Raw genomic sequence first — 22,196 nt, forward strand, 5'->3', positions numbered from 1 at the left:
GTGGAAGGAAATTCATAAGTACCCAGTCTGGACAGTGCTTCTAAGTTTTCTGTTTTGTTTTGTATTTGTTTATTATTGTGTATGCACATGCCATGGCACCTATGTGGAGAGCAGGGGGCAGCCTTGAGGAGTTAGTTCTCTCCTTCCACTGTCCCAAGGGCTCTGGGAGTACAATCTCAGGCTCATACAGCAGACATCTTGGCTCACAGAGCCACCTCACCGGCCCAGGAGCAATGGTTCTAATTGGGATTGACTTGCCTTCCAGGCATCATCGGCAGTGTCTGAAAATCTCTTTGGTGGGTGGACCAGGGGGAGAAGGTCCTCTAGGGCTCTAGTGGGCAGAAGCTAAGAGGATGTTAAGCCTTATAGAAAGGTTCTATGTTCTAGAATAGCTTGCCACATAGGATGGAGAATTATCTGGTTCCAGATCCCAAGGTTGAGAAACCTGCTTCTGAAAATGAAGAATGATGGTGTTGTGTGTTGAATGGGGAAAAGGCTCAGGCTGAGGGCAGAGACCTGAGTCCTTTTGCTAGATTTCCCATCGGCTCCCTGCAAGAAAAATCATGTCACTTCTTTCTGCCTTCTTTTTCTGATTTGCCCCACAAGGAGATTGGCCTCTTGTACTCTAAAGCTCCATGACTCACTTCCCCATAATATGAAAGCATTATAATAATTTTTAAAACAGTCAGAAGGCTGGAGAGGTGGCTCAGCAATTAAGAGCGCAGACTGCTCTTGCAGAGGACCCAAGTTCAGTTCCCAGCACCCATGTCAGGCAGCTCAGCACCCACACATGTGACGAACAGACACACACCTATACATAACTAAATATAAAAAATAAATCTTAAAAAATATAAAGCACTGAGAATTTTTAAAAAGCAGATAGATTTTTGAGTGAGTGGAAAAAAGCTTTTTTCCCGTCATACAGTAGAGTGGTGAAATTCTCATCAAGACCACCTCCCTTCTCTTGCTTATGTTACCCGCATCATGATTTGGGTCTTTGACAAGTGGTAAAATACAGAGGACGTGGTGCCCCACAGTATAGGTGCCAACACTTAAACATGTCTTCACAGCAGAGGCACTATGACTGAGGGGCATACGAAAGTGCTCATGAATTCTTAGGAATATGCCAATCAAATTCACAGAATATGTAAATGACCAGAAAAGAAAGAAAAATCACACTAATCAGTGCTGGGAGGCTAGAAGGCCCAACACTCTGGTGTGCATCTGTGGGATGAAGCCTTGTGTGGCTGCTAGGTTCCAGTGAGGCTGTGAGGGATGGAAATGCTGGTGTGCGTTGGTGGGGTGAAAAGCACAAGGCCACAGTATGAGCCTTCCTCGAGAGCTTTAAAAATAGAATTTTCACATTGTTCAGTCATCCTACCCTGGGTGCCTACACAGAAGAATTGAAAGCAGGATTTTGAAAAGGTGTATGCCCAACCACATGTATATAGCACTGCTCACAATAGCCAAGAGGCGGAAGCAATCTACGTGTCCGTTAAGGTATGAGCTGGATAAGCAAACCTCGGCATCTCCACACAAAGGAATATTTCTCACCCTTCAAAAGGAAAGAAAGAATGACATGTTGCATATATGGTACTGATGGATTTGAAGACCAGTGATGTGAGCCAGTCATGAAACAAGTGAGCTTCACAAGACGGACTGGCTCCACGTGTGGACAGGGTTCACACTGCTGAACTATACACTCAGCAATGTGATATATGTCAGGCTGGGTACTTTATAGCATGATCTTTTTAAAGTGATATCAAAATTAAAGTCTAGAGCCAGGCATGGTAGTGCACGTCTTTAGCCCCAGAATTTGGGAGGCAGAATTTGGTGAGTTCAAGGCCAGCGGGTTTAAATAGTGAGCTCCAGGCCTATCAGGGGTACATAGTGAGACCCTGTCTCAAAATAAAATAAAATAAAATCTGAAGTCTTTTATAATCATATGTTTTAAATACTTACTTATTTTCCCATAGTTCTCTTCTTCACACGAGGATGGAGAATCAGAGAAACAGAGGTGGAGTCTCATCGAAGTTTGTACCCCCTGTGTATGAACCCTTTTTTCCACCTGGAGAAAACCGCGCCTTAATCATCACTGGCTCGTGGTTGGTGTGTATCAGTAGTGAGTTTCACCTGGCACTCAAACAAGTCCCATGGGGTCATTCTTGATGGCTTTGCATATTAATTGCTTGTCAATCTAAAAATATCTCCGCCTATAAAAGCAAGTGTGACCTTTTTAAGTTTGAGTCTTAACATTAAAGGATAGCTAAAAGAAATTAAAGAAAAATGGTGAAACTGGTTATCCAGACACTTCAGCAAGTGGGTAATGTCAACTTTCCTTTAAAGATATGCAGATTTCCTATATGCTTACTATAAGACTTATTAATTAAAGTAAATGTTAAAGCTCATGAACTTTGCTTCCCCTGACTCAAGCCTTGGAAGTGGTACTCTCGGTGTAAACACTAAAGTGGTCGGTGGTGTTTTCTCCCTCTGATGTCACAGAATGAAATCCTTCTAGAGAAGAAGACCAAGAGAAGTAAGATCCTAAAGCTGAAGTTCCCAAGGACGGAGGAAGAGAGACGGATGCGGACACAGAGTAAGAGACGGCTGGAAGAGAAGAAAGAACAGCGGCAGAAGAACTTTGTGGACCTGGCCTGCGAGTGTAGCGCCGTCATCTGCTGTCGCGTCACCCCCAAGCAGAAGGCCATGGTGGTAGACCTGGTGAAGAGGTACAAGAAGGCCATCACACTAGCCATTGGAGATGGGGCCAATGACGTGAACATGATCAAAAGTGAGTTGTATGTGTGTGGCCTGTGACACCCCGCTTGCTGGAAAGAAGTGGTAGGAACATGAGGGGGTTGTTGCTTTAGTTCCCATGGCTGAGGCATCGTATCATTGAAAGCATTTAGCCATGCCCTGCCTTGACTTACCCTCAGGAAGCCTGCAGTATGTCTAGCAGGCATGGGACTCATTGAACATCAAGTAAGAGATGAGTTGTTTGTAGGTGGGAAAATCATGGTTTTCTTTATGTGCAGCGTGGTCTTCTTTTTCCCCCAGGATGGCTTGTTTCTTATAGTTTTAAGGACTTATCAAAAAGCTTAATATTTTTAACTGTTGTTTCTATCCTGATTAAAAATTCAGGGGCACGGCAAATAAAGTTGATTTTTTTTTCTTAATGTACTAAAAACTCTTGATATGTAATAAATTCTGCAAGAGATTTTGCTGGACTCAGCATGAACTGTTAACTCTCTTTGGTATTCATTTTTGAGGCTATGCTTTCTTATCTAAGAACTGAAGAACACATTCTACCACAGTCTCATGGTCTTGCTCTCCCATTGGAGGAGACCAGCTACTCACCATGGAAGGGCTGTCTTGCAAAGACATGGCTGCACCGATGTTAGGGGATGCAGATCAGACCTCTGGTCCTCACCCGTGTGCCCCATCCTGGTTTGGTTTTGTTTTGTTTTTGCCTATAGTACTGTAAGTAACTCGAGTGGATTATCTTCTAGCCAAAGTGTTTCAGATTTTGGAGATTTTCCATTTTGGAAAAAAAAAATTGCACGGATTTCACTTTTTGCATGCTGCTCAGCTGTTTTTACGCATTGGAGCATTTTAGATTTTAAATGGGGGGTGGGTTTCAACTTCTGAAAGGTTATGAAAACCCCCAAGCTGCCTTGACCCGAGTATTGCCTCTCTTCCAACCACCAAACCCCTGCGGGGAGTTCAGCTCAGGCCCATTTTCTCATCTGGAACCAGGAAAGTGTCTTTTCCGCCCTCTCACTCTGTGATGTCACCTCGTTGCTGCTAAGGTGAATTAGTATGTGGCTGTACACACCCAGGCGTGACCTGTTGTGCTGGGGAACTTCAGTGTATCACATACAACCAGGCCTTAATTCAATCTATTTTATGACTCACAAATCCATCTCTTTCTTTCCTCAGATTCTTCTCTTCCTTTCCTCCTTGGTATGTGCTAAGAGTCTCCCAACCCTGCCTTCTTCAGCAGGAGCCATCTGTATGACGTATGTCTTCTTGCTTTTTACCAATGCACGTATCTGTCGCCACTGCCAGTATCATCCCTCTCTGCTATCTGCTCTGTGCCCAGCCCACCACACAGATGCCACTGCCTGCTCTGAGTCAGATCCCTCCTTCCTCTGTGGCCAGCTCTGGTTTATTTTCCTATTGTGTGCCCTGACATGACTGTAACTTCCTATGGCAAAGGAATATCTCAAACATAGGTTTTATTCAGTTATAGTGTAGACCTCTAGAAGTCCTGGAAGGGAGGGGGCCTTACAGACTTGTCATTTTATTAATGATGGAGCCTTCAAAAGTTTCCTTCCTGGGTTTACCATCTGCCTTTGAGAGGGCAAAGCAAGGGAACAGAGATGAGCCTCATGTAAGCCCTTTTTTTCTGAAGTTATTTACACTTTTATTTTAAAATCTTCATTTACTTATTTAACGCGTGTGTGCATGCATGTGTGCAAGTGTATGTATTGGCATGTGTGTGCGTGTGTGCATGTGGGGGTGGGGCGACAGCATGCATGTGGGGGTGGGGCGACAGCATGCATGTGGGGGTGGGGCGACAGCATGCATGTGGAGCAGGAGTTAGTTCTCTCCTTTTACCATTGGGTTCTAGGGATTGAACTCAGGTCAGCAGGCGTGGCCCTAATCACCCTTAAACCAGTGATTCATCTTGCTGGCCCACGTTGTTTTACCTTTTTTATTAATATTATTATACGCCTGGTGTGTGTAATTTAAGGAACATCCATTTGAGATAGAAATGTCTAAAACTAGGATCTACTAAGAAGTTGTCCAAATGGTATCTGTGCCTGTTTTTAATCTGTAAAACTTTCTGCTGTGTCAAGAATAGTTTACACAGAAAGATAAAAATCCCATGTTCTCTCTCATATGCAGATTCTAGCTTATAATGTTTATATGCATGCATGTAATGAGGTATACATGTAGGTTAGGTTACAGCACTAGAAAGGAGACCATAGAAGGGCTGGGGAGGAGATGCTGAGAAAGGTGAAGGGGTGTAGTAATGGGAGCGGCGGGGCTGCGTTCCCAGCACCCCGGCCGCCTGGCTAGCTTATGCCCCAAAATAACCACACACAAATTGTATTCTTTTAAACACTGTTTGGCCCATTATATCTAGCCTCTTCTCGGCTAACTCTCGCACCTGGACTAGCCCATTTCTAATAAAGTGTGTAGCACCAAGGTGCGCTTACCGGGAAGATTCTAGCCTACGTCCATCCTGGGCTGGAGCTTGATCGCGTGTGTCTAGCTCAGAGAGCAGAGCTATCACGTCTGCCCGGGAGAGGGGAGCATGGTGTCTCTGAGCTCACTTCCTCTTCCTCCCAGCATTCTGTTCTGTTTACTCCTCCCACCTATGTTTTAACCTATGAGGCCAAGCAGTTTCTTTATTACTTAACCAATGACCTTCCTCCATCATTTCCCCTTTTTCGGTTTAAACAAAACAAAAAAAAAGGCTTTAACTTTAACATAGCAAAATTACATATAACAAAACAGTTATCAAGTAAAAATTACAATATTTACATCTATTTTATCTTTATCATAGCTAAGGAAAACTATAACTAACTATTCTTCAACTCCATCAAAGACTCCAGAAAGATACAATATTACCTAAGTAAACAAGAAGTAAGAAACTTACAAAACTCTAGAAATCACAGAGACATCTTGCTGCCTGGACAGTCACCCAAAGTTCTTCTGTACCGTTGGGGCATCCATCTTCGGCCTACAGGCCCATAGTTTCCAGCAGACATTTCCATGAAGCAGGAAATTTCAAAGGCAGTTCAGTCACTATCTGCTGTGTCCTGCAGAATGTCTCGCAGACTCTTTCATGAATCAGGAACCCTGAAAGATCATCTCACCTTTAGGCAAGTTCAGTAGTCCTCTCTCTGTGGGTTTTCTGTCCAGTTTATGCAATAGTCCAGGCAAGAGCAGTTTCTTGCCCAAATGGCTATCAAATTCCATAAGGATCCTCTTCAATGCCCATCTTCCTCTTGAAGTAGATTGGTGCTGCCAGGAGCAGAGTGTCTCATTGTCATGAAAAGCCCTAAGTTATTAAAACATTTAAAATGCCATATTCTATAATCTTTGAAAGAGATAAAGAATGCCTATCTAAAATATATCTATGTACATCTAGAAAATCTTAACTAACATGGCTATAAACTTGACTATTATGATTATCTATTAACAACCTATAAATGAACTACACAATCACAATACCTTAATCAATATCAGAAATACATATACATATAATAAAATTGACCTTAATTAATAACAGTAAACCAAGATTCATATCAATGCAAATTATTCACATCTATATCATCTCCCCCTTTAAATGTAAAAGAATATTTATAAACAATATTTGGGAATATGGGCGCAGTTTTTTCTCTCCAAACTGCTTCCTGCTGAATGGGAGCGTCGTTAATTAGGTCTTTCATGGTATAACCTGTGTGCTAGTTTCATCTTAGTTGGCAGTTGAGCGAAGCAATTTTCTGAAGGTGTTCACAGCAACCCTTCAGGAGGGAGTGGTCCATCATACCATATTGGGATAGAGGCAATCCACAGACTCTCACCCTCTGTGAAAACAAAATAAGAAATGCCTTTCCAAAGCATCATGTCCTTAGATCCAAATTTCAAAGTCAAGGCATTTTCAAAATATCTATGTTGGATTAGTTCAGCAGCATTTATAAACAAATATCTTTTAGCAGCTGTTGCTCTTTCCTCAGCATTCAAACAATTCAAAGAGAGCATAATAACATACAGTATCAAAATTCTCTGTGTATTTTTCATCTTTGTGCGCTTTATTTTAACCTCTATTTTGTTTATTTTTACTTTTATTTTTTGCCTTTTGAGACAGGTTCTCTGTATCTTTGACCTGGAATAACTGTAGACCAGGCTGTCCTTGAACTCTCAGAGATCCTCCTGTCTCTGCTTCCCAGGCATTGGGATTAAAGGCATGTGCTACCACACCTAGAAGTCACAGAGGTCAATCTCCCTCTGCCTTCCCAAGTGTTGGGATTAAAGGTGTGTACTACCACACCCAACAACTCTCTTCCTTTTTTTTTTTTACTTTAAGAACTTCAACTTTTAGCCTGCATATATTTTTAACACACAGTAAACCATTTAGAAATTTTCTTTGTCTTTGAATCTCTCTTTACTGTATATCTCTCTTTTTCTGACCACACGAGCCTTTAAATTCCTGAAAGTCCTCTGACCCCCACACATGTGTCTGCCCACACACATGCAAAATCACAAACACTCAAATGCATATACACTTACAGACACATGCACACATACATTTGCACTCACACATGAGCACATACACTCACACTTACATACAAACACTTGGGGGGACGATAATAACTTGTTAAAAGTTATATGGAAAGGGTAGATTGAAATTGAGGTATTGAAAGTAAACTGGCCATTGGATAATATGTTTCCTGCACTCTCATAGAACTGAAGAAAAATGCCACCATGCTATTTTGCTCCTAGCAAAAATTCCACTCTCTCTCAGGCTGCCCTTTCCCCTGCCTGTGCCCGAGGGTGTCTCACCCGAGCTGAATGAGGGCTGCCTCTTCTTGGCCTTAGACATAAATTGTGAGAGATGAAATAAAGGCAGAAAGCCTTAGGAAGTAATCAGTTTGGAGGAATTATGAAGGTGTGTTTACTAGTGAGGGTTAGACTGCATTTGGGATTTCATGGAAACTGAGGTGCCAGTGACCTACCAGAAGCCTCACCCTTAAAGAAAACTTACTTCCCCAACTCCCATCAGCCATCAGTCAAGCTGTCAATAGACCCTTGGATAGGGGAGAGACCTCTCCAGCCCCTCCCCTACTCATGCTGGATTTGCTGACTGCCCTCATCTTGTTCAGGTCTTATGCAGATGACCCCAGCCCTTGTGAGGCCATGAATGTAACAGCCATGTTGTATCTTGAAGGCAGAATGCCACAGAACTCCTGCCCATCCCCCGGCTCTTACATTCTTCCTGCCTTGTTTTTCCACAGTGTTTCCTACGGGTGTCAATATAGATGTTCCGTTTAGAGCAGGGTACTCAACAATCACCGATTCTCAGCACTTTGACCAGTTATGAGTCTCTGCACAGAGAGCTGCCCACTGCAAAACCAAACCAAATATGCCTCTGACCAAGGCTGTTGAGCACAGCACCAGTCTGTGGAATGAACATAATTGTTTAGAAGGCAATTTGACAACATGATCTTTTAGCAAAACAACAGTACTAGGTTCTGTGTTTAGATTTTAGGGGGAAGCAATGTTGCCTTAGGAGTCACTGTCCTCAGCTACCCTGTGAGCTGTGCCAATGTTCGTTTTCACACACTGCTCCATGGAAAAGTTGGAGACCAAGGTGGAGGACAGAGTACCTCTTCCCCGGGTCTTGGCAGCCCGCTGGGAATCTCAACATTTCTCTCCCATAGCCTGGGCAGAGACAGGGGAGGCCATGGTTTGCTAGGAAAGCAGTTTGGCAACCCCAACTGTTTGTAAGCACTGATTCTGTGTTTTCAAAAGGGTTGTAAATCACTAAATGAGAGTAATTATTCTTAGTTTCTTCCCCTCCCCTCCCCTCCCACACTCTCCCATGCCCTTCCCTCCTTTCTGTTAGAGCTACAAAGTATAATTGAAAACATAGACCTGGATAATTTTTTATAGTTAGGTTTTAAATTTTCACACTTTGGGCTCAATATTGGGGATGAATTTTCAAAGCTTCTTTCTCTTTGGAAACTGTAGAGTGTGAAGTCACTTCTAGAGATTGGAGTAATGGTTTGTGTTCTCCAACACATTTTCTCTAAAAGACTCCACTGTCATTGTTTATGTTCATCTTAGACTTGAACAAAATTACACATTTTCTTACTTAAAAATGTACTTAATGGCTATTAGATGGAGTAACAAAGTTCTGGAAACTTTTTCCTCTGCAGTGTGTATGTCTCTCTCTCTCTCTCTCTCTCTCTCTCTCTCTCTCTCTCTCTCTCTGTGTGTGTGTGTGTGTGTGTGTGTGTGTGTGTGTGTTAAAGCCACAGTAGGCCTTTGAACATTGAATAAAGCATGAATTAAAATTATGTTGATTAGGAATGTTAGAAGACAAAGCAGACTTAAGAAAAGAATTCATTAAAAACTATATAAAGGGGTTGAAAATGTAGGTCAGTCTGTAGAATCCTTGCCTGTCATGCACAAAGCCCTGGGTGACATCCACAACAGCACATTAACCAGACATGGTAGAACAGAGCTCCACCAGGAGGTAGAGGCAGGCAGATTGGGAGTTCAAAGCCATCGTTAGCTACAAAGTGAGTTAGAGTCAAGCATATGAGCTATATGGTGCAAAATCTCAAAATAAAGTCAATTAAAACAAACAAGCAAACAAAACCATGTACAGATGTTTCACCCTGGATAAGAAGCCAGGCTTCAGAAAGACGCTGGAATCAGTACCTAAAATTGCATGGGGAGCCCAATGCCTGTCAGTCTGACTGCTTGCCTGTCTGTCTGTCTTACTCTCTCAGAGACCTTCAGAAAAAAATAAATCCATTCCACACTAAGATAATTTACATGGTAAAATTCTAGACGCCAGTGCAGCTCTGTGTTAATTCCAGGATCTCAATGAGAGAACTAGATTGATCCAAATCTTAGTTTTTTATCAGCTAGGGTTCAGTACAGAAAATAGAACCTGTTAATATGGGCTTAGAGGTGCCTTCAAAAGCTTTTAATGTACTGAAGAAGTTTCTAGACTTGAGTCTTTAGCCTCTGGACCACTCACTAGAGGAGCTTCTACCTTCTAGATCTCTCTGAAAACCTTCTCAATTGAGAAGCCTTTGCATATCAATATCTCGGAGCAGAAAAATGGACATGAACTCTGCTGTTGAAATATCAGATAGGGACAGAAATTCTAGGCTCTGGGTCACCTCATTTTCCATGTCGTGACCAGATCTGGACAGAGGGCTGCAATCCCAATTAGATCAACTGCAGCCGTCTGGGGAAGCATGTCAAGTGGCTTTTCTGCCTTCTCTGCTTACAACAAAGGGGGAATGGGGTTGACAGGGCTTGTTCTGCAGTATCTACCGTAAGTGACGTACAGTTGGCTCCTCTGTGGCCCATAAGGGTGCCTGGGGCTCACCCCGTGGGTGGAAGAGATGCCTGATACATTGGGCAGATAATCCAAATGGAATTCACCACCCACCTGAGATCCTATCACAGGTATTTATGGAGTCCCATCTGTGCTTGGTCTAATGTACTCCTCCCTCTGACTTTGGATTGGAATCAGGAGCTGGAGGTGGGGAACTGTGTGCAAGGGCTATTATTTTTGTTTTGCTCTGGAACGTCTTTAAGTTCCTCAATGCCTTGGCTTAAAAGCAGTGTCTAACCCACCGTTTCTTTTCCCTCTGCCCCACAGCTGCCCACATTGGTGTTGGAATAAGTGGACAAGAAGGAATGCAAGCTGTCATGTCCAGTGACTATTCTTTTGCTCAGTTCAGATACCTGCAGAGGTTGCTGCTGGTCCATGGCCGGTGGTCTTACATAAGGATGTGCAAGTTCCTACGCTACTTCTTTTACAAGAACTTTGCATTTACTTTAGTTCACTTCTGGTACTCCTTCTTCAATGGCTACTCGGCACAGGTAATAGAGCATTATTCCTTTAAAACTCTTTGTTCGGAAGAACTTTTGCTTCAACAATATGCTAGTTCTTTTGAACATTTTATTCACTGATTGCAGCTCTGTGTGTATAGGTGCACATGCGCCACAGTGCACGTGTAGAGGTCAGAAAAACAACTGTAGAGTCAGTTCTCCTCTTCCATCTTTACCTGGGTTCTGGGGATCGAATTCAGGTCACCAGGCTTTTGTGGCAAGGGGCCTTTGCCTGCTGAGCCACCTTGCCAGCCCTCCTGAACTAGTTTGATTTTGGTATTCTTTGCTAAGTATTAAAAAGTTTTAAATATTCCAATGGAGTTTCAGCATTCTGATTGACTAACCAGGGAGTACAAAACTGATAAACATGGCTGGAGAGATGGCTCAAGGTTAAGAGTACATACTATTCTTGCAGAGGACCAGAATTTGGTTCCCAATACCCATGTCAGGTGACTCACACTACCTGTAACTCCCATCCCAGAGGAACCGAAGCCCTCTTCTGGCATTTGTGGGCACCTACATGCATGTGCTCATACCCGTAAACAGATGCACATATGTAGCACATAATTTAAAAAATAAAATATTTTTTAAATGAACACTGCTTTTTCGAGTATTTTGAGTATTATCTGTCAGAACAGAGTCTTCCAGCACGATGTCCTTGTAGTGTTCCCATGCACACATTGAAGGAGAGGAGAGGAGGGGATTGTTGCCATGCGATTTTTGCCATGGAAAGGTCTGCGATGCTACCCACTGCATAGACAAACTGGTACAGGGGAAACTGAGGGGTGCTTTCTCTTCAAGATAGGGTTCCCACTTGGCAAGGGGCAACCCTGCATGGAAAGGCAGACCTGAAGTCTGTCTTTGTGCGTGGCACACAGCCTCTATCTTCCCTTTGCAGACGGCGTACGAGGACTGGTTTATCACCCTGTACAATGTGCTCTACTCCAGCTTGCCTGTACTCCTCATGGGGCTGCTTGACCAGGTAGGAACCAGGGACTGGGCTGCTCTGGACAGACCCGTCTCCTGCCAGGGATAGGACAGCACGCACATCAACACATTCTTCTGGCTTTACTCATCCTGAGTCAACCCTAGCTTACCTGGCAAGCAGCAATGACTGCTTTATGTTCTGTTAAGAAAAGAATTTCTGTAATTCATTGTGAGCAAGAGTGCTTATATGTTCCTCTCAGACATCTGGCTGTTCAGGTGCCTGAGAATCCAGCATGCTTTTTTATTGATAACTTATTGATTTAAACAGTAAAGTTTTAACACTTTCCAAAGTTGATGTATTTAATTATTAAATCACGTTTTATCTGACAGGCAGTTCTTAGGAAATGGATAATTAATGATAAATAAATAGGAATAGTGAAGGGTTAATTTATCAGTTTCTATGTAAATATTCCTCCTCTAGATTTTTAATAATACAAATACATTATCTCAGGGGGTTAAAGAATACTCTCCACGTATTTCTTGACATTACTAATTGATTGTCTTTGCTAGAACTATGATAATGCCCCATAGCTACTCTCTGTAAACATCAAATGCTGGTGAGTTAAAGCTGCCTGATTGACCTCTGCACACAGAAATACTGTTCTGGCGTCCTGCTTGCCTTCCTAAAATGCAAGGGCAAGTGGCAGCTCTTTGTGAGATGCAAGATACCAATTGCGACCTACCAACATCTTTGACCTGATAGACAACACATCATTCTAATTTTGTTTTCTCTTTAAGGATGTGAGTGACAAACTGAGTCTCCAGTTCCCTGGGTTGTATGTAGTGGGACAGAGGGACACACTATTCAACTACAGGAAGTTCTTCGTCAGTTTGCTGCATGGGGTCTTAACATCCTTGGTCCTCTTCTTCATACCCCTTGGCGCTTACCTACAAACGGTGGGACAGGATGGAGAGGCACCTTCAGACTACCAGTCCTTCGCCGTCACAGTGGCCTCAGCTCTAGTAATAACGGTCAATTTCCAGGTGTGTGCCTTTCCTTGACCACATCCAATATCCGTTGTTACCTGTATCTAACCTCTGTCACTATAAAATAAAAAAAAAAAAAAATAGGAATGTTCCTTTCATCCCTCGTCTTAGCATTGTTCCTCTTTCTTGCTTAAGCCAAGGATGGTTTCAGGTTGTTGACTATTCAAACCAAATCATACCCAAATTGCCAAATTCCATTTTCAGAATTCTTAGATCCTCTCCCCACCCCACCCCTGGCCACATTCCCCAAATGAGCGCTCTGTTTTTCTTTGCTTTCCTGCCAGATTGGCTTGGATACTTCTTACTGGACCTTCGTGAATGCGTTTTCAATTTTTGGAAGCATTGCATTGTACTTCGGCATTATGTTTGATTTCCATAGCGCCGGGATACACGTTCTCTTCCCATCTGCCTTTCAGTTCACAGGTTGGTATCTCAGATTCCAAAAGTAAGCCTAGACTGACATCATTAGGTTACATTCTGATATAATGACAGGGTAAGTACAAAAGTACATAAAGCATGCACTTTCGCTAGTAAAAATTGATGTTCTCACAGGAATTCAATAGAAGCGGTTGTTTGGAAGGGCCCTAAGCAAGTTAAAATCATATTAAGACATAACTGCGCATCTGTTAAATTAGACAGCTTTAAGGTTAAAAAGCACAATGAATTATAAAACTCTGCATTTTGACCAGATATTTCTACTTTAAGATTCTTTATACAAAAGTACAAAAACTACATTGCTATGACAGTTTTAATTATTTCTTAAAAGGGTGGGTAGAAATAAGTCAAAGATGTAAGAATATTAAATTAGCAAATCAAATGACAAAATAGTAATACCATGGAAACCTAGAACTCAAAAGTTGGGTCCATCTCTGGAAATATGATCAACAGTTCAATGAACAATAAACAAAAGCTCTGGGACCAGTATTTATACCTATATAATACATATGGTTTAAGCTCCAGAGGTTGGGGCTAGAGGGATGGCTCAGCAGTTAAGAACACTGGTTGCTCTTCCAGATGACCTGGGTTTGACTCCCAGTACCCATATAGTGGCTCACAACCACATGTAATTCTAGCTCCAGGTAATCTGATGCCCTCTCTGGCTTCCAAAGGTACCAGACATGCACATAGTGCACAGGCAGGCAAGATGCCAATATATGTAAGATTTAAAAATAAATAGAATTAAAAAAAAAAATCCAGAGGTCAGGGAGGAACACGGTGTCTTCTGGATCTAACTGGACCTGCTGTGTTCATGAGTTCACAGAGGTTTCCTGCCCAAGGTCAAGCCAGTGGGTGTTTCAGCACAGAGTGGGAAGGGGTTCATTAACTCTCTGCCTTTGACAGGTAACAGGCAACAGTTGGTGGTGCCTGAGGGAGAGAGAGTCATTTTTCTTAACAATGTCATTTCTGGTAGATCTGCTATGCTGTAGTAAATGACCCTCTGTTGTGCATATGGGTAACACTAAGCAGACTCAGTGGATTATTAAAAAAAAAAGAGAGAGAGAAAAGGAAAGAATAAGGAGGGGAATTGATCTGGGAATAGAGGAGTGGAGTTTGAATATAATCAAATACATTGCATGAAATTCTTAGCGTATTAATGAAACTGTTAAATTTTTAAAACATGGAAAATTAGCAAATGATAGACCCCCCCAGTGATGTAAATTTCACAAACATAAAAATAAACATGAGCTGGAGTTTGTGATATTCTCAAATAGTTTGGATTTATGATGAACAAAATATCCCCATAACTTTTTTCTTAATAGAAGATTGGGACTTTATGGCCAGTTGTTGGGTCATAAAGGATTTTTACTATGGTAACCTTTTCATTTCTGGGTGGAGTTTTCATGATTTTGTTTGTTTTGTTTTGTTTTTCAAGGCAGGGTTTCTCTGTGTAACAGTCCTGGCTGTCCTGGAATTCACTCTGTAGACCACAGAGATCCATCCATCAGCCTCTGCCTCCCCAGTGCTAGGATTAAAGGCGTGCGCCACCACCACCAGGCTAGTTTTCATGATTTGGGGTTTTTTTTTCTTACTCTTCTGATGCTTACTTAGAATATTTCTATATAACGTATTTTATATCTAATTTATATTTAGTATTTTAAAAACAATGACCAGGGCCAGGATTTATTGAACTGGCATCTAGAAGCACATTCTCTTTGGAGGATACCTTGCTCAGCCTAGATACATGGGCGAGGGCCTTGGTCCTGCCTGGAAGTGAAGTGTCAGATTTTGTTGACTCCCCTTGGGAAGCCTTACCCTTTCTGAGGAGTGGGTGGGGGGTGGGAAGAAGGGTGGAGAAGAGGAGGGAGTGGGAACAGGGATAGCTAGGTAAAATGAAAAAAGATTGTATTTTTAAAATTCTTAATAAAATTAAAAATAAAATTAAAGCAATAACTGTACATATGCATAAATATGAATAAGACTTTAAAAACTAGAAAGGAGAATAAGAGAGGCTGTAAAATAGATGACAAAGGGGGATGGAGGATGGACAAAAGGATACATAGTAATGAGTGAGCAAAAGATACCAGGGGGGAGAGAGATTCTCGTGGAAAATTAATAATAATAGTGGGGTGGTAAGGGAAAGGAAGACTACTAAAACCACTTTGTTTCGAAAATGCCATAGTGATACTTTGTGTGCTGATTTTAAAAAATAAGAGTTCAAATTTGAAAAATTAGTTTTATAAACTCATGTGAATACAGAAAGCATTGTGATAAATTTGGCTCCAGATATTTGCTGTTGGGGAAGTATACATATTATAAAATCAGATTGCTACATCTGATGTAGAAGCCTAGACAGCAAGTCACCAGTTTCTGTGGATAAAGCCTGACTCCGGTTGTAGAGCGGGTTTCAGTCTTGGGGCTTAAAGTGACTAGTTGTGTTTTCTTGGCAGATTTGCTAAGTTCTCAACTCAGTTTCCTGATGTGGCTCAGATGGCTGCTCCCACTGCTCAGAGGAGATTGTTGGCACGGTCTATATAAAACACTTTGGAGTGCCAATATTTGGGACAAATATTGGAATTTCCGGCAAAAGCTAGAAGCTAGAAACCACTTTAACTTTTTTTTTTTAATCTCTACTGCCAAATGACCCCAGAGCCTGGCACCTGCTCAGCACGTGCTCTACCTGTGACTTAGATCCCAGCTCTAACTTCCCATTGTTTATTAGTGCAGCGTTAGCAAAAACATCTTCCCCATTTTGTTCCTGTTTGTCTACTTGTACTAAACAACTGGCCCTTTTTACTTGGCTTTGCTGGGTCTTGGCTATAAAAAAAAAAATAAAACTATGTATTCATGATTAGGTGTGGTGGATCACACCTGCAATCTTGGCACGCTGAAGGCTCCACGGGAAGACCCTGTCTCAAAAACAAGAAAAGAAAACAGAAAAACGTCCATTTCTGGAGCAGTTTGTGGAGCTGCTTTATCTGGTTATAAAATGCTACCCTAGACGGCCTGCTGCATGGAAGGCAAACTATGTCCTCAGGATAAAGTGCCTCTGTGAGTCATTGTCATGTTCTTTCCAGGTACCGCGTCCAATGCCCTGAGACAGCCGTATATTTGGCTGACCATCATCCTGACCGTCGCAGTGTGCTTACTGCCTGTTGTCGCCATCCGCTTCTTATCAATGACCATCTGGCCATCAGAAAGTGATAAGGTATATAAAGATACAGACCTGGTCTCCTCCTACGTGAGTGCCCCTTCCAGGAACCAAAGCATTTCCCAATCCTACCTTTCCTGCAGATTTCTCAGTTCGTGGAAAGTCTGATCAGAATTTTATTGTTTTACTCTATCTCTTTAATTCCATCTTGAAGGATAGTGAACCTTCATGCATTTGTCCCTACAGCGTAGCGAGTTTTGCCTTTTCTGTTTTACAATTATCTTAACATCTTGCCATGCAAATGAGTTGGGTCCTCCACCCCCATTATTTAAAACAATTGTATCTCCTATGATACAATTGATGTCTCAAAAAGAACACGTCCTCTCCCTTTGCATAATGACCAGCAGACTTCAGGCCCGGTTGGTTGAGCTACTTAATGCTGCTCTCCCATAACTCTCCTGAGGGGAATGTCTTCAGTATCAGTTTCATCTTGTGCTAGAAGATGGCCATGGCTCTTCCTGGCATCATATCTGACCTATCAATAAACAGAGGAATAGAGGAGGCTTCCATCCTTCCCATCAGGATCCTGGGAACTCCTGACACACACTTTTCTCAGGTCTCATCGGTCAGAATTAGGTTGCATGTTTCATTGACCTAACCTGTCAAAGAAAACAGCTCCTTGTCTTATGAAGGATGTTAGCATAGGGGGCGGAGTACTCAGCTGCATAAATCAGCGACCTGTAGAAAGGCGAGACGTGGATGTTGGGTAAGCCTCCTTCAGTGCCCAGGAGAACTGACAGTCCACAGTGTCCAGCAAGCAAGAGAGGAGCCTGGGGCTGGGTAGGCAACGTGCTTGCAGTGCAAGCATGAGGACTTGAGTCTGGGTTGCAGCACACACACAAACACCCTCGCCTGGCGCCCTGCACCTGTAATTCCAGAGCTGGGAAAGTGGAGACAGGAGGATTCCTGGGACCTACTGATCAGCCAGTGTAGCCAAACCTATGAGCTCCAGAATTGGTTCCATGAGAAATCAAAAATGAAGGTGGAAGTGATTGAGGAAGACATCAGATATTCCTCTCTAGCCTCCATAGCCATGTGTATGTACACACACATACAGATGCACACACGCACACACACACACACATGCGCGCGCGTGCGCACACACACACGGTATGTAGTGACAAGCAGAGAAAACCTGTAGAGATTTGTCTTCAGCACATACCAGTCTGTCCTGGGACTCACAAAAACTGCTGTTCTATTGTTTTCTATTGCTCTGATAAGCATCATGACCAAAAGCAACTTGGGGAGGGGAGGACAGGTTTATTTCAGCTTACAGCTCCTGCCTAGGTTACTGTCTATCCCTGGGGGAAGTCAGGACACAGGCTCAAGCAGGAACCTGGAGCCAGAAACTAAAGCAGACCCTGGAGAGGAGTACTGCTCATTGGTGGCTTCTTCAGGGCTTGCTAGGCCTGCTTCCTGACACTACCCAGGATCATTTGCTCAGGGCTGGAATTCTTACATTGGGCTGGGCCCTCCCATATCAACCATTAATCAAGAAAACGCCCCGTAGACTCGCTTACAGGTCAATCTGATGGAGGCGTTTTCCTAATTAACATTTCTTCTCAGATGACTCTAGATTGTGTCTGGTTGACAGAAGCTAACCACTAATTTCGGAAAAATGAAGGACTTGGTTTTCCTGGAACTTGCGATGTAGCCCAGGCTAACCTCCTTTTGAGTATAGGGATTAAATCCATGGGCTCCCAAGCCTGGCTGCAGTTTTCCCATTTCTACCTGCAGGATAATAGAAGCAGTCCCCAACCTCCCGCCTCCTCCATGTCTAGTTATTCTACAGAGCAGGGACGTTTGTGTATGCAGCCTCTTGGCGGGGCTAGCCTCTGTCCAGTTCCTATTGGCCAGCTTCTCAGACTTTTCTTTTCATGGTTTCCTTTATCCAGATCCAGAAACATCGGAAGCGATTGAAGGCCGAAGAGCAGTGGAAACGGCCACAGAACGTGTTCCGGAGGGGAGCATCTTCCAGGCGCTCGGCCTATGCCTTCTCTCACCAGAGAGGCTATGCGGACCTCATCTCCTCCGGCCGCAGCATCCGCAAGAAGCGCTCGCCCCTGGATGCCATTATCGCAGAAGGCACCGCTGAGTACAGGCGCACAGTGGAGAGCTGAGCGCTGGTGAAACGTCCTTTTTTTTTTTTTTTAATTCAAGACTCAGGACTTTTTTAAGAACTAACAGACAAACTGAGTTTGTCACAGAGCTACCGAGGACAATGACCTTTATAATAAACGTCTAGGGCTGAGCTGTTAAGCAATAGCAAAGCCAAGAGGTTACCTGTTATTCAGCTGATTATGTCTGCTGAGATTCAAAGGGAACGTCTGAATCCAGGCTCAATGGAGGGCAATTTCCACTCAAAGATGCTACTGCACTATAAAATTACAATGACACTATGGTCTCGAACATGATCCCTCAGAGACACTTCCTGCTGCTTGTCACTTTGTTTAAAACAAAAATTGTTTTTAATTTATGAGTGCAGTAACAAAAAATTTGTAACGTGTATCCCCTGACACAAAGTGGTTGAGTGACTTTTTAAGAGCTGGCTTCCTGCTGCTTTACACCCAGTTATAAAATTGGAAACGAGTTTCCTTGATTGAATGTTTAAATACAAAGTTTCATTCTGGCTTTGATTCACCACCAGATTAAATAACACATTCCATATTTTTATTACATTATGTTTTAGCATTTCCCTGCAGTACCAGTGGTTTGACTCCATACTTTAATTTTTCCAAAATTGATTTTTAAAAGCTGAAGACATTATCAACTAGTATTAAGTAAGTTCCATTTGGATAAGAGAAAGAAATTGTGGTGTTTGTTGTGCAGTAAAGGATTATGGGTAATGGTAATGGAATATATGTTCCTGAAATGCTAGATAAAAGGGATTTGAATGTTTCCATTCAAACAAGTGATACTGTTTGAAGAAATGGAAAAACCCTGGTGTCAACATTGTACGATATACACATGCCCCATGGCAGGCTACCTTGTGGCTTGTTGGTAAATCCAGGGTCTTAAGTCCTGTCTCAGTACCAAAAAAAAAAAAAAAAAAAAAAAAAGAAGAAGAAAAAAAAAAGAAAAATATCACATGGTGTCCCATACATATGCACAATTATGGACCAATTAAAGTTAACTATTTGGAAAAGAACAGGAAGGTGCCCACTGAAAATTTAGCTGTAGATTTCCTTTGGAAGACAATACCGCTTTAGCTCTTAGGAGCCACTGGATACATTAGAGGGCAGACACACTTTGTCATCGGGTACTTTGTCATCGGGTCTACGTACCACAGGTGAGAGTGGCATACGTACCCAGTCTACAAAGTGTCTTCAAACGGCTGCCCGTGGCTGCATCCAGCCAAGGATAACTATGAATGCAGCCAGTCCAACACAAAAACTGTAAATTTATTTAAAACATTATGAGATCGTATGTACGCATTTACATGAATGATTCCATTGCTTGGTTCTCTAGTGTGAGCTCCGTACATTTTCTGTCACCAGGTCTGGAGCTTGGATGGACCTGGTAGGGAGTCTGGGGAACTTTCCCCTGTGTTTCTTGGAAGTGAAAGAGAGGTCTCCTGTTCAAAACAGATAATGTTTAAACAAACAAACCAAAATCCCAGAGGGCATTGACAATACATTTGGGGACACCCCGCTCCCCGCCTCACAGATGGGGGTTTCTCTGTCTAACAGTCCTAGCTGTCCTAGAACTAGCTCTAGGCTGGCCTCGCACTCAAAGGGATCTGCCTGTCTCTGTCTCCCGAGCACTGGGATTGAAGGCGTGCACCACTACCACCACCCAGTGGAACCATTTTATAGAATTGTCCGTTAAAAAGAAAATGTTTATGTACCCCCTTCCTACAAAATATTGTATGCCAGTCTTTTAGGATCCTCACACTGGCATCTGTCTTATGTCTAAGACAAGAGAACAGTATTTTTTTTTATTTTTGAAAAACCCTTAGGTAAGTAAGGAAAATACCCTTGAAAAGGTAACTTATTTTTTTTTCAGAGATGACTTCTCATTTTGTATTTTTCACAAAGCAGTTCCCCTGCTCTAGCGAAGACGTAGATGGGTTGCAGGAGGCGATATTTGCCCCTTGCTAATGTCCATATCGGCCTGTGAATTCCCAAGAGGAAACCATGTATGTAGTTCATTTTCTGTACACAGGACAGGGAAATTTGATTGTAATTTTATAATGCTTTATCTAGGTATGATGAAAGAATGTATGCCTATCCTATGGAGGTAAATTTTTGAAAGTTTACAACTTTACCTTGTAAATAAGAAGAATTGTATGTTTTTTCTCTTTTTTACAGAAAATTTAGCTTGTGTAATTTTGTCACTTTCAGCTTTTTCGAATGGTGGGAAAGGTTGACAATGCATATGTGTCAAAGACTTACACTGTTGGGTGCAATATTAATAATTTTGAAATGCAAATCATAAATTATTTCTATATGCTGTAAATCTGAGATTTAATGTATATTTTTGTTTAAAAAAATAAATGCTTTAGTAAAATATTTGTAAAATATGGCTTTATGTCCGTGCAGTTCTGAGTATATTTTGTGTTTGTTTATTTGCAGTGCTGGGGTTTGAATCCAGGGCTAGGCAAACGCTCACCACTGAGCTGCGCTTTCCAGCTGTACAATGGTTTTCTAAGTTGGGTTGTTGTTGGTGGTGGTGGTGGTGGCGGCAGCGGCAGCGGTGGTGGTATGTGTATGCCATGTATGTACTGGTGCCTGCAGTGGTCAGAAAAAGGTGTCAGATCCTCTCTGGAACTGGAGCTCTAGATGGTTGTGAGCTGCTTGCTGTGGGTGCTGGAAACTTGACGTGGGTCCTCTGGAAGAACAGCAAGTGATCTTAATGGCTATCTCAGCCCCCTAAATTGTGTGTTTTACTGCCTTTGTACGACAGCCCTCATAGATTCCCAGGCTGCTTGAACTCCTCATCCAGGGAGGATGACCTTGAACTTCTAGCCTCTCGGGCATCAGGGCCCTGTGTTCACTGAGGAAGCACTCTGCTGAATTACATCCCTACCTGCTATTGTTTGGTATTGTTTGCTTTGCTTTTGTGTATGGAGTACATGACAGAAAATTCTAGTCCTGTGATGATGGTTCTTGAAAGAATGTAAGGCTCCACTGGCAGTGAGGAGTAATGTTAGAGACAGCGCAAAATGCTAGAAAAGATGTGGCTGAGGAAGATAATTAGACTTTCAAGGAAGAGGGAGTGGCTTTCACGGGGAGACAAAGTCTGCCCCAGACGGCTTTCTCTCAACTCCTTGGAAGAGAATAAGAGAATGGAGAAATAAGTGGCTATTCTGGAAGTACATGCCAGAGAGCTGAAAAAAACCTGGACAAACAGGAAGGAGTGAGGAGGCTAAAGGGGGGGGGGGGGAGCAGGAGTCCCTGTGTGAGCTGAAGTGAGGATGAGGTGCCATGACCTGGGTATAGGACAGCAATGACGACCTGAAAAGAAGAGATGATGTTTCTCAACCAGCAAAGTACGGTTATGCCATCAAGGAGGAAATTCTCCGGGTGAGGACTTCTTTGGGAGGCCTTATTAGCCGTGGGTGATGAGAGGGCGGCAGGCTGTGGGGGTGTGGGGGGTTGGTGAGAGGAGAGAGGCGGGTACTAATTAGCCTCCTCGGTAGAAGGATATTTCTCGGTGGAAGGATATTTCTGAGCAGCCTGCGAAACTGAAGGCTAGCAAAACTAAGATGACATTGGTTGGGATATTTTCAACCCAACAGCGCCATCTACAGGTACCTAGTCATGTCCTATAGCAGATGCTGCTCCTGAATGGCATCTGCTGGAGAGGAAACATCCCTGACAGCTGGCAATGTGGTAACAAAATGTACCCTAATGGAATCTAAATATGTTTTAAGAGGCGCCGCCTTCCTGTAATGGGAAAGAAGATTAGGAAAACCGCA

The 22,196-nt window shown here is 42.7% G+C and overlaps 1 protein-coding gene across 1 annotated transcript in view; it reads left to right on the top strand.

The window, feature by feature from the left end:
• LOC121440633 (phospholipid-transporting ATPase IC) overlaps positions 1 to 20,796 on the top strand; it is a 115,148-nt gene extending 94,352 nt beyond the window's left edge. Inside the window, exons 21-28 of the mRNA XM_041641415.1 lie at positions 1,977 to 2,109; positions 2,503 to 2,791; positions 10,421 to 10,644; positions 11,552 to 11,635; positions 12,379 to 12,624; positions 12,912 to 13,050; positions 16,143 to 16,273; positions 18,172 to 20,796. Coding sequence (XP_041497349.1) covers positions 1,977 to 2,109; positions 2,503 to 2,791; positions 10,421 to 10,644; positions 11,552 to 11,635; positions 12,379 to 12,624; positions 12,912 to 13,050; positions 16,143 to 16,273; positions 18,172 to 18,396 — 1,471 coding nt within the window. The 3' untranslated portion in view covers positions 18,397 to 20,796. The remainder of the gene's footprint in view (positions 1 to 1,976; positions 2,110 to 2,502; positions 2,792 to 10,420; positions 10,645 to 11,551; positions 11,636 to 12,378; positions 12,625 to 12,911; positions 13,051 to 16,142; positions 16,274 to 18,171) is intronic.
• Positions 20,797 to 22,196: the final 1,400 nt, after the last annotated feature.

This window comes from Microtus oregoni, unplaced genomic scaffold (assembly GCF_018167655.1).
Source record: "Microtus oregoni isolate MIOR12 unplaced genomic scaffold, Mior012 000069F_ref0000032, whole genome shotgun sequence".
NCBI lineage: Eukaryota > Metazoa > Chordata > Mammalia > Rodentia > Cricetidae > Microtus > Microtus oregoni.